This window comes from Pongo abelii, chromosome 2, assembly GCF_028885655.2.
Source record: "Pongo abelii isolate AG06213 chromosome 2, NHGRI_mPonAbe1-v2.0_pri, whole genome shotgun sequence".
Taxonomy (NCBI): domain Eukaryota; kingdom Metazoa; phylum Chordata; class Mammalia; order Primates; family Hominidae; genus Pongo; species Pongo abelii.
Genome location: NC_085928.1, coordinates 113,040,662 through 113,054,282, shown reverse-complemented (window position 1 = coordinate 113,054,282; position 13,621 = coordinate 113,040,662). Strand labels below are relative to the sequence as shown.

Sequence of the window (13,621 nt, the reverse complement as noted above, 5' to 3'; positions counted from 1 at the left end):
AATGTGAAGTTTTTTTGCTTGCATCACTTCCTCTGGAACATCTTTATCCTTTTTATCAAAACAACCTTTGTCATTTATGCAGACAAGTTCATTCTCACCAGGCTTCTCTGGCTACATACCCAGAGCTTCTCAAATGATAGTAGTTTCAATAATCCTACAGTCAGCTCTTTCTTCTGTAACTCCACTTACATTCCTTTCAAATTTCACTTCCCACATTATCATTTTTAATTTCTTTGCTGCACCTTCATCTTTGCTGGACAATTCCTTCTTTCAATTATCAACTTTTGTAAAATGCTACATAGACTTATCACTAGGGGACAAAGAGGCAAACCAATTACATGCTTTGCTGTCTGTGCATAAAATAAATAATGGATGCATAGTAAGCAAATGCTGACAGACTTTGAATATGTGAAATGACTAGTCACTAATGGTGATGTGCACCTGTTATTTACATAGTGATTTCTTGACTGAAGAGCTAATGGCAAAGTTTATACTTTCATGTAATTACTTCCTAAACTTTGGACCATGTTGTTAAGCGGACTGATATTATTAATATTAAACTGAAATTTGTGCATATCAGAACCATGCAAAAACTCTCTCTCTGCTCTTTGTACATATATCGTGATATATATTATAAAATGAACCTAATTTTAAATATATATTTTAAATAAATATATATTTTTCAATTATATACACATTTTAAAATATACTTTTAACTAGCATGTTAAGCGATATATTCTAATATTTTATTTAACTCATGTTACAAATATTTTCCCATATGATTAAATATGCTCAGGAAACATGATATTGTGAGTAGCACAGAATCTACCCTAAGAATTGAATTTAATTAATTTCCAATTGAGCAACATATAGATTAACAAAGTTTTCAGTACTAAAAATAATGCTGTAAAGTATATCTGTTTATACAAAATAATTCTGTACTTCTGATTATTACCTATGCATAAATTTCTATAAGTGGAATGACTACATTGAAAGGCATAAATAATCGTAAGGCTTTCGATACAGACCAATTAATATTTTAATTTACCAATATATATTCCCACAGTCAGCTTCCAACTTTGAAGATTGGAAAAGTAAAAACTTGCATTTCATTTTTTTCTCATTTAATTTTCCCTTATTACTAATGAACTTATGTGTTTGGTGAAATTAACATTGGGCATTTGTATTTTTGCTGTTGTGAATTACCTGCTTAATTCCTTCAACCACTTTTCTCTTGGGGGTATCTCTTTCTAAATGATTTAAGTGACTTCCCTCTCTCTCTCTCTCTCTCTCTCTCTCTCTATATATATATATATACACGTATATATATATACATATATATACATATACGTATATATACGTGTATACATATATACGTACATATACGTATATACATATATACATATATACGTACATATACGTATATACATATATACATATATACGTACATATACGTATATACGTATATACATATATACGTATATACGTGTATATATATATACGTGTGTATATATATACGTGTATATATACATACGTGTGTATATATATACGTGTGTGTATATATATGTATATACGTGTGTGTGTGTATATATATATATATACGTGTGTGTGTGTATATTATATATATATATAATCTCCTTACAGATACCATGTCTCATAATGAATTTGTTATAAGTTGTGGAACTCCAAAGACCATCAGTTATTACCATTCTGCCCAATTCTCACATAAGTGAGATGTATAAATATAATGTTATACTAAAATTCTGGCGTGTTTTTACCTGGTTCTAATATCTAACCTTCAGATTTGGTTATTAGAGTCTAATTATTAAGACTCAATTTCCTCATTGATGCACATAAAAACTTACCATTAATTATGCTAAAGTATTCTTATCCTATATTTAAAAATCAAGGCAAGAAAATAAAATGGCCAGGCGCAGTGGCTCACATCTGTAATCCCAGCATTTTGAAAGGCTGAGGCGGACAGATCACAAGGTCAGGAGTTTGAGACCAGCCTGGCCAGTATGGTGAAATCCCATTTCTACTTTAAAAAGATACAATCTCACCACTCCTATACAACATAGTGTTGGAAGTTCTGGCCAGAGCAATTAGGCAGGAGAAAGAAAGAAAGGGTATTCAATTAGGAAAAGAGGAAGTCAAATTGTCCCTGTTTGCAGATGACATGATTGTATATCTAGAAAACCCCATCGTCTCAGCCCAAAATCTCCTTAAGCTGATAAGCAACTTCAGCAAAGTCTCACGATACAAAATCAATGTGCAAAAATCACAAGCATTCTTATACACCAATAACAGACAAACAGAGAGCCAAATCATGAGTGAACTCCCATTCACAATTGCTTCAAAAAGAATGAAATACCTAGGAATCCAACTTACAAGGGATGTCAAGGACCTCTTCAAGGAGAACTACAAACCACTGCTCAATGAAATAAAAGAGGATACAAACAAATGGAAGAACATTCCATGCTCATGGGTAGGAAGAATCAATATCGCGAAAATGGCCATGCTGCCCAAGGTAATTTATAGATTCAATGCCATCCCCATCAAGCTACCAATGACTTTCTTCACAGAATTGGAAAAAACTACTTTCAAGTTCATATGGAACCAAAAAAGAGCCCGCATCGCCAAGTCAATCCTAAGCCAAAAGAACAAAGCTGGAGGTATCACACTACCTGACTTCAAACTATACTACAAGGCTACAGTAACCAAAACAGCATGGTACTGGTACCAAAACAGAGATATAGACCAATGGAACAGAACAGAGCCCTCAGAAATAATGTCACATATCTACAACCATCTGATCTTTGACAAACCTGACAAAAACAAGAAATGAGGAAAGGATTCCCTATTTAATAAATGGTGCTGGGAAAACTGGCTAGCCATATGTAGAAAGCTGAAACTGGATCCCTTCCTTACACCTTATACAAAAATTAATTCAAGATGGATTAAAGACTTAAATGTTAGACCTAAAACCATAAAAACCCTAGAAGAAAACTTAGGCAATACCATTCAGGATATAGGCATAGGCAAGGACTTCATGTCTAAAACACCAAAAGCAATGGCAACAAAAGCCAAAATTGACAAATGGGATCTAATTAAACTAAAGAGCTTCTGCACAGCAAAAGAAACGACCATCAGAGTGAACAGGCAACCTACGGAATGGGAGAAAATTCTTGCAATCTACTCATCTGACAAAGGGCTAACATCCAGAATCTACAATGAACTCCAACAAATTTACAAGAAAAAAACGAACAACCCCATCAAAAAGTGGGCAAAGGATATGAACAGATACTTCTCAAAAGAAGACATTTATGCAGCCAAAAGACACATGAAAAAATGCTCATCACTGGCCATCAGACAAATGCAAATCAAAACCACAATGAGATACCATCTCACACCAGTTAGAATGGCAATCATTAAAAAGTCAGGAAACAACAGGTGCTGGAGAGGATGTGGAGAAATAGGAACACTTTTACACTGTTGATGGGACTGTAAACTAGTTCAACCATTGTGGAAGCAGTGTGGCGATTCCTCAGGGATCTAGAACTAGAAATACCATTTGACCCAGTCATCCCATTACTGGGTATATACCCAAAGGGTTATAAAATCATGCTGCCATAAAGACACATGCACACCTATGTTTACTGAGGCACTATTCACAATAGCAAAGACTTGGAACCAAGCCAAATGTCCAACAATGATAGACTGGATTAAGAAAATGTGGCACATATACACCATGGAATACTATGCAGCCATAAAAAATGATGAGTGCATGTCCTTTGTAGGGACATGGATGAAGCTGGAAACCATCATTCTCAGCAAACTATCACTGGGACAAAAAACAAAACACCACAAGTTCTCACTGATAGGTGGGAATTCAACAGTGAGAACACATGGACACAGGAAGGGGAATATCACACACCAGGGCCTGTTGTGGGGTGGGGGGAGTGGGGAGGGATAGCATTAGGAGATATACCTAATGTTGAATGACGAGTTAATGGGTACAGCACACCAACATGGCACATGTATATATATGTAACAAACCTGCACGTTGTGCACATGTACCTTAAAACTTAAAGTATAATAAAAGAATAAAAATAAAAATAAAATAAAAATAAAAAGGTACCAAAAAAAAAAAAAAATTAGCCGGGCATGGTGGCATGTGCCTGTAATCCTAGCTACTTGGGAGGTTGAGGCAGGAGAATTGCTTGAACCCGGGAGGTGGAGGTTGCAGTTAGCCGAGATGGCACCACTGCACTCCAGCCTGAGTGACAGAGCGAGACTCTGTCTCAAAAAAAAAAAAAATAATAATAAATAAAAAGACAAGACATCTTTAAAAACCTATTAATTAGCTAGACTTTGTTTTTGGCATGACCCACGTTTCGCAGTTCCACATTCAATTTTTTCTTCAACCCCTCTAACTCCCATCTCTCGCCTATCAGTCTGTCCCATTGCCCTAGTCTTGTTATTTCAGTGAAATGTATTCATATTAAAGCATTACTTCTGAAAGAGGGCTTGAAGACAGGAGAATGCTGGAGTGTGGATCATCATGGGTGACAATGACTTTCTGGAGCTCTTTTCTGGCACACCTCATATCCCACCACATAAATGCATGTTTTTCTACTCAACCTAGAGCAGGCAGCCTTGGCCAATAACAAAATGCCATTAAAAAAACATATTGCTACATGACAGCCACTCAAGACAAAGGCATAAAAAGTAATGGGAGAAAGCAGATCTGCAGTTCCGGGGCCTTTCTTCCCTAAAGCTAGACAAATCTAAACATTGAATGTCAGGGCCCTGGGGACTTTCGTGTTAGAAAAGGGTAATGATGCTGTGGCATCTATTTTGACTGCTCAGAGGCTTCGTGCTCACCAATGCTGCCGGGATCCTACAGCTGGGTTTTTATGTATTGCAGTGGCTATAAGCATTGCAATTTTCCAGAAATACATGGGTCCCTGGTTAATGTCATCTGCCCTTTTGTATCCTTTCTTGTCAATCAAAGATAGGGTTTGGGTTGTTTCAGAAACACAGGCTGCCCAATGAATGTCAGGGCAAACCCTGCTAAGAAGAGGGCAACTTCTAGAGAGAAGTCTAAATGATGCAATTTTAAAGCAAGCGAGCCGAGCCAGTGAGCTATCACCACCACCACCTCCTACTAGAGGCCAGGCAGGACAGCAGGAGTGCTGCGGACAAATTCTCTGAATAAATTTGTACTTGAATCTATGTCTTACCAGACTTAGTCTATCCTCAGTTCCACTGAGAAGATATACTACATTTGCTAGCTCTTTACTTCCTTTCCTACACAAATATAATTAAATCCCTTCTCTGTAACAGGCCCCAAAGTGAAGTAAACAGATATGGCTCCTGCCTTCCTAGGGTTTACAGTTTAGTGGGAGGGACAGAGACATAAACAAGTGTTTTTGGTACCAGGTAACAGGAAGTGTTAGGACTAGGAGGCTGGCGATGCTATGGGAGCCAGGGTCTGAGGCACGCTAAACCAGTTTTCGTGGGTATAAGCAGCTTCCTAAAATAAGTGACACTGAAGCCAAGACCTGAAAGCCAAGGAAAAGTCAGCAAAATGAAAGGAGAATGAGCTAAGGGAAATCAAGGCATGTTTAAAGAACTGAAAAGAGTTGGTACACAGAACATAGAATATGACAAGAAAAACCAAGAGAAAGTGCTAGAAACATAAGAAAGGGTCCAATTATCTATGATTTTGTAAGCCTGTTCAGAAGTTGGAGTTTATGAAGTCGATGAATGACAGGATGAGTTTTGTATTTTGGAAAGAACACTGACTGTACCATGGAGAAGACACTAGAGGGAGCAAGAACAGGAAGAGAATCCAGGTGGAAGGCTCCTGTGGTCCTGTAAGGGCAGGAGGATGGTGGTGGCCTTCATGATAGTGCTCATGGCAATAAGGAGAAAATGGCAGTCTGTAACGTGTGATGTGTGATGTGTTTGGGTGGCAGAACTGCCAGGGCTTGATGAAACGGGGCAGGATGGTGAAGGAAAAGGCAAGAATGATGCCCACATTCTTGGCCTGGGCAATTGAGGGGAAGTTAGTTTCATTCACTGACAGACAAAGCACAAAAGGAGGAACAGTTTTATTTTTATTATTTTATTTTTTCGAGATGGAGTCTCACTCTGTCACCCAGGCTGGAGTGCAACGGCACCATCTCAGCTCACTGCAACCTCTGCCTCCTGGTTTCTCAGCTCACTGCAACCTCCGCCTCCTGGTTTCAAGCAATTCTCCTGCCTCAGTCTCCCAAGTAGTTGGGACTACAGGCATGCGCCACCATGCCCGGTTAATTTTTGTATTTTTAGTAGAGACAGGGTTTCACCATATAGGCCAGGCTGGTCTCAAACTCCTGACCTCAAGTGATCTGCCCACCTCAGCCTCCCAAAGTGCTGGGATTACAGCTGTGAGCCACCGAGCCCGGCCCCAAGTTTTATTTAAAAATTTTTTTTAGAGACCAGGTCTCACTATGTTGCCCAGGCTGGTCTTGAACTCCTGGGCTCAAGCGATCCTCCTGCCTTGGCCTTCTAAAGTAGGAACAATTTTCAGGAGGTACTTATTATGAGTTTGTTTTAACCCTGTTGAATCTGAGGTACTTATGGCATATCCAGTGGAAATGTCCAGAAGGCAGATGGGCGGTGGCTACTCAGAAAGAGGGGTATCACCTTTAAATGGAGTACTGACTCTTTAGAGGAGCTGCTTAGTATAGAACTAATAAAATCCCCAATCTCTTCGGTTTGACTTGCAAAAAGACTACTACTATCCCTGGGCTCCATCACCATAAACCATAATCACCATAAAGCACTACCAGTATTTCATGCCACTGACTGTGAAGTCAGCAGGAAGCGGAAAGAGAACAGGCAACTACAACAAGTCCACCACCATTTGAAAAGAAAAATCTGCTCATGTACTTTGTGAAAGGAAGAAATTTAGTAATAAAAATGGAAAACAGAAATGGACTTTTTCTACATTGTGTTTTATTTTTAATTTATTTTTATGTTAATTTACCTATTTTTAAAACTGGTACAGTGATCTCAGAAACATGAATTGGTAAGAATCATTAGATGTTCAGGCGACAGCTTGGTCTCCCAGTTATCTAGCATAGCCATACTGATACAAGTTGAGGACTGGGTCCTAAACGGACTGTCGAGGACCATCTTTTCAGTGGCCAAAAAAGGCACACATGATTCATGTGAAATAAGCAGAACAATATAAATTAGTCTAAATACTGGCACCTTTGATATATAATAAAGAGTATTTTTAAAATAATACCATAGGAAATATCTATTTTAATTAAGGGACAAGCAGGCTGTAGTATCATTTCTTATCATAGCTAACTAGTTTAAAAACTTATCTAGAATATATACTTTGGCTTCTCATTTTCTTTCTTTCAGGAATAAAACACTTTTGTCAAGCACCTTGCTTTATCTTTCCTTCAGGAGACAGTCAACTTATTATATCCTATATTAGCCATATCTTATACTATGGTTACCAATTGAGGGTTTGAAGTTCCCCCTGAAATTGTGAACTGCGTGCAGAACTCTGCATATAAGTGAGTCTAGGCATTTTTATGGTAAGAGGATCAAGAATAGTCAGATTGTCAAAACAGACTTAGAATCACTGTCTTATATAAACATTTCACTATGGCTCTCCTACAGTGTATATTATAAATACAGGTCATAAATTATAGGTCGACAGGTTTCATATTCTCTTAAGGATAAGTAGGTTTACTTTCATAGGACCATATCTGGAAAAAACCTCAAAAGCTAACAAGTTCATTCTGTTGCCTTTAGGCCAAATGCTTCCAAAATTATCCAAGTCAGATGAAAACTCAAAGTGTGTTTATTTTTCCCTATGGGAAAGCAATTCCAGCACCTCATTCTGTAACCTATTACATTTTTTAACAACCACTGTAAAATTTATCTTTGGTCTGTATGTGCTCTAGTTTAGGTCCTCAATAGCCTTATTACTATTTTTCTTCACTTTATACACAGCTATAAATGTGTGCTGATCTTTCCCAGAGAAGACATATGGCAGTGTTCTTGTCACAGGCCATTTTTAAACCTAATGGTTCCAATGACAAATGTGTATATATTGTACATAATGCAGCCCACACACATTAGGCATACATCTAGCCAATATACTAGAACCTAACTGTGATCAAGTTACAAGTAACAGGAGTTCAGTGTCACAAAGAGCTGAGAAAAACCTCTCAGAGGACAATTTTATTCCTTGGGTAATCACCTGCCCTGAACACTGGGTGGCATCACCATTGGGCTGCAGGGCTCTAAGCAGGACAGTGAAAGCTGCAGCTCCAGTAGAATTCTAGGAGAAAGGCGGGAAGACCTCTAAGCAGTGGATAGTATTCAAGGAAACTGGACCCTGTGCTTTTACATATGTAAATATTCAAGGTAAGAAACCAGAAGACATCTGGAAAAAAGCAGGGAACAAGAGGGGGCCTTTGGGAGGGACTTACAAACACAGGGGAGGATGTTTATAAAGAACGTTCCAAGAATCGTCTTGTAAAGAATCCTAAACTGAGCAGAGGGGTAGCATCGGAGGTTGGCTGGGTGAGAGAGACAAAAGGAGCACTTTATGAGGGCAGGAGGGACTATTCCAACAAATCATAGCAAGCAGAGGATAAGGCTAAAAATCAGACATAATATGTGCTCAAAGGGGAAATTTTCGAGAAATGACACTTGATCATTTCTCCCAGGTATCATCTCATTTAATCCTCAGGCTCAGAGACAAAGAGTGCCCCATCCAAGTTCACACAGCTGGGCAGCAGCAGAGCCAGACATTCAGTCTTGGATTTCTGACTCAAAATCCACAGCTCCTGGCAACCTCTGGCCAGAATCATATGATATTGCAATTCAAGTAATTGGGGGATAGTACCATGTACAAAAAAAGTGCTATATGAATTTCAGGAACTATTGGTAGTACAGACTAATAAATTGTCATATTCCTAATATAAGGTTGAACCAAATGAAACTGCTACTTTTGTAGGCCCCAAATGGTCAGATATTGGCAATTTTATGTGATTCAATGTCATATCACGGAATCAAAAACGGAAGGTGTCAGCCTAAATTTAGAGCCCAAGGTGGTACCCTCTTGTGTTTAAATTTTATAAAAAAACAGAAAAAGAATAGTGAGAGAAGAATACATAAAGCATGCTAATAAATATTTAAATGCAAAATCCTCAAATACCAGCAAAATCCTCAAATACCAACAGAAACCTCCATTTCACATTTTATGTTCTATACTCACCTTCCTCCCTGATTACTGGAATTCCTAAAGTCAGCCTTCTGGGGAATCTTCTGATTTTGAACTTGGTAGATGCATACTGCCGTATTTAACAGACCTCTGTGGCCTACAGAGAGCCATCTATCTGCTCCAAGTTCCTGGTTCTCTGCTGTTCATCTATGTCAGAACCTCCAGAAAGCTCCCTGGGCAGCACCTAGGCCACTCCAGGGAATTAAGTGCTTAGAGAATTAAGTCTGCATTTCAAGTTTCATCTACTGCTCCATCCAGGGATTTTTCATTAGGGCCTACAGTATTTGGGTTGTTAGATTAGATTATCTGGAATAGACGCCTGTTCAACAAACAATTCTGAAAGAAGCAGATTCCTCCAGGAGAGGAGACGGAGTATCTACTCTCTTTCCACTGAGAGTTAAATCCAATCACTCAAACCCAGCAACTAAACAGTGTAATCAGGGCAGCTCTTACAAGGAGTGTAAGCAAACCCAGGTTTATCAGAGCCACTCTGTGTTGGTGTTCCTCACATTTGGAAGACATAATCATTTCTATTTCCTAATTAACTCTGCTAAGTAATTAGATATAACTACATAAAACAGAAGTGTAAAATGTTTTGTGCTTCCTAAACAAAAATGCTTTGTGACATCTACAAGCATTTTTGTCCATTTATGTATTTGTCATAAATGGACAAAAAGGCTATCATCCTTAGGATGGAAAGGCAAAAAGTAGCCTCCGTTCAGAACATCTTAAACTATGAAAAATGCATCTGGAAATGACTCCATGTTTGAGCTAAGAATATCTTCCATTCATGAAGACCTCCAAAACTTAAAAACAGACAAAACAGAATGGCTTTCGAATCAAAACACTGTATTTCAGTGAGACTATTCCCAAACATGGAATGAAGTTAAGAGTTTAACGTGTTTGCAGTTAATCCAGAGGCCAAGGAGAATGGTGGTAGGGAAAATGTAGACTCAGTTCAGACACTGAGCTCTCTTGTACTTTTATCCTTTGTAAGCTTTGGGGTACTTATGTGGAAGGTAAGGATGGGCCTATGTCATAAGGAAAGAAGGGCTAAATAAGATCAAAGGTAAAGCACTAATAAAATCTAGCTCATTGTCAGCACTGGTTAACAGTGGTGAAATTGTGTTTTTTTGTTTTTTGGTTTTTTTTTTGAGACAGGGTCTCACTCTTTCACTCTTTTGCCCAGGCTAGAGTGCAGTGGTATCATCATTGCTGGCTGCCGCCTCACACTCCTGGGCTCAAGCAATCCTCAAGCCTCAGCCTCCCAAGTAGCTAGAACTATAGGTGTGCACCACCACACCTGGCCAAATTTTAAACATTTTTGTAGAGATGGAGTCCTGCTATGTTGCCTAGGCTAGTCTCAAAGGCCATTGAATATACAAAAGACCAAAGAATATACATATACTATGAGGTCGATTCTCCCATCTCAACCTCCCAAAGTGCCAAGATTACAGGCATGAGCCACCACACCTGGCCTGTATCAATTTTTATATAGCTATATTTGTTGAGCACATACTATATGCCAGGTACTGTTCATTTAATCCTCAAAATAACTTTATGATCTCATTAGCATTACTAACTTCATTTTACAGATGAAGAAACTGTGGCATCAATAAATTAAGTAACAAATATTGTTAGTTAATATTTGTCCAAAGTCACACAGCTGGTAAGTGGCAGAGCTAAGTTGAGCCCATGCCCATGAACTCTGCATGCAATACTGTCTTGCGTTATTATTGTTATTGTTCACTTTATTTCTTATATTTCATCTTCCATGTAATTTCTAACTTATAATTCCATGGAACATGGATATCATAGGGAAAAAAAAAAAAATCCCATTTAAGGAATACTATGCAGCCATAAAAAAGGATGAGTTCATGTCCTTTGTAGGGACATGGATGAAGCTGGAAACCATCATTCTCAGCAAACTATCACAGGGACAAAAAACCAAACACCGCATATTCTCACTCATAGGTGGGAATTGAACAATGAGAACACATGGACACAGGAAGGGGAACATCACACACTGGGGCCTGTCGTGGGGTGGAGGGAGCAGGGAGGAATAGCATTAGGAGATATACCTAATGTAAATGATGAGTTAATGGGTGCAGCACACCAACATGGCACATATATACATATGTAACAAACCTGCACGTTGTGCACATGTACCCTAGAACTTAAAGTATAATAAAAAAATAATAAAAAAGAAAAATTCCATTTAAGAAAGGGCAACTAGATGTTCTTAACTAGAAAGATGATAAAATTAGGCCGGGCGTGGTGGCTCACACCTGTATTCCCAGCAATTTGGGAGGCCGAGGCGGGCAGATCACTTGAAGCCAGGAATTTGAGACTGGCCTGGACAACATGGTGAAAGCCCGCCTCTAATAAAAATGCAAAAATTAGCTGGGCGTGGTGGTGGGCACCTGTAATCCCAGCTACTTGGGAGGCTGAGGCAGGAAAATTGCTTGAACCTGGTAGGCGGTGGCTGCAGTGAGCTGAGATCATGCCACCTCACTCCAGCCTGGGCAAGAGAGCGAGACTTCATCTCAAAGAAAAGAAAAAAAAAGATGATAGAATTAACTGGCAAAAATATAAAGTTAAAATTAATTAGGAACAATAATTTGATTTTAAAAGACTGGGAAGTTTTGTAGGCAGTGAAATTATATGTTTAAAACAGTTTTTTTAATTTTTTATTTTTTCAGATGGAGTCTCGCTTTTTCACCCAGGCTGGAGTGAAGTGGCACGATCTTGGCTCACTGCAACCTCTGCCTCCTGGGTTCAGGTGATTCTCCTGACTCAGCTTCCCGAGTAGCTGGAATTACAGGTGCACACCACCATGCCTGGCTAATTTTTTTTTGTATTTTAGTAGTAGAGACGGGGTTTCACCATACTGGTCAGACTGGTCTCGAACACCTGACTCAAATGATCCACTCACCTTGGTTTCCCAAAGTGCTAGGCTAAAACTGTTTAATACATCCAAACTCTGAACTTCTGTTGAGCTCTTTTTGTATATTCAATGGTCTTGTATAGTCTTACCTGTTTTTATTTAATTTTGCTTATTTCATTCCATTTCTATTGAGATTGAGGGGGTGTGCCCTAGGTCTGTGTCTGTGCTTTTGCATTTCTGGGGGAGTCCTGCATGCCAAGTCAAACTCTAAAATATCTTTTTGAAAAGAAATTGATTCCCATAGCAATTTCTTCTTTCCTCTTAGAATTCATTTGTTGAATTTTTAACCTCACATTTGTTAAGAAAGTAATTAGAGTTGAGATTTTGCCTTACCTAAATATCTATTTAAATGAATAAGCCACCTGGTTTTAAAATAAAGTAGAGATTTAGTTTTCCAGGCCAAATAATCTTCTGAAAGTTCTTTTGGCTCTAGTTTTGAAGGGAAAAAAAATAACATAGAAACTCAAGAGATCATGAAATTCAAATAAAATAACTTCAACTTCAGTAATGCTCCAAAAGACATACAGGTGAGCTCTTACCAGTGGAATGAGCAGGCTAATCAGGTCTGTCAGAGGTCTGTTGAGCAGCAGCAGGTCTTCTGCAGCCTGAATGTCCTCTCCTGAGCCAGACTTCTGGGTCTGGAACAGGGAGAAGAGAAATGAAAGACGGTCTTGGTGATTAGTCAGCTTGGCCAAAGGAAACAGGAGCACTCCATCTGGCAGACACAAGGGGCTGAGGAAGCATTCTACCTCGGTTTCCAAGGACGGAATAGATGGAGGCCCCAGAAGAGATACTATGCTTTGTTATGACACAACAAGGAGTGTAGATATTGCCTCTGCCGCCAGCTCAGGCTACAGAAGCTGACCTGGATAGCACATAGATAAAGCAATTACAAAGCTTGCTGCTGGAGGAATAATGGTGATGTCCCATATATTGCAGTGAGGAAGCGCTTAATCTTTTTTTTCTTTTTGAGTTGGAGTCTCGCTCTGTCACCCAGGCTGTCGTGCAGTGGCACAATCTTGGCTCACTGCAACCTCTGCCTCCTGGGTTCAAGCGATTCTCCTGACTCAGCCTCCTGAGTAGCTAAGATTACAGGCTCTTGCCACCACGCCTCGCTAGTTTTTGTATTTTTAGTAGAGACCAGGTTTTGCCATGTTGGCCAGGCAGGTCTCTAACTCCTGACCTCACCTGATCCACCCATCACAGCCTCCCAAAATGCTGGCATTACAGATGTGAGGCACCGCACCCAGCCAAAAGTGCTTTATCTTAAGCATCCTGAGACTAGGTGCTGAAGAAAACTGAACTTTAGAGAAGCTGGGTAGTTTGTCTAACATCTCACAGATAAGGAGTGACAAAGCCAGAGGACCAAA

The 13,621-nt window shown here is 39.1% G+C and overlaps 1 protein-coding gene across 16 annotated transcripts in view; it reads right to left on the bottom strand.

Annotated features, from left to right (window-relative positions):
• Positions 1–13,621, bottom strand: part of ULK4 (unc-51 like kinase 4) — a 727,378-nt gene that overhangs the window by 200,709 nt on the left and 513,048 nt on the right. For 11 of the 16 annotated variants that reach the window (XM_054550402.2, XM_054550405.2, XM_054550406.2 and 8 more), the window contains 1 exon segment: positions 12,791–12,889. The exons of the other annotated variants lie outside the window; for them this stretch is intronic. In XM_054550402.2, the coding sequence (XP_054406377.2) occupies positions 12,791–12,889 (99 nt within the window). 16 annotated transcript variants of the gene reach the window in all.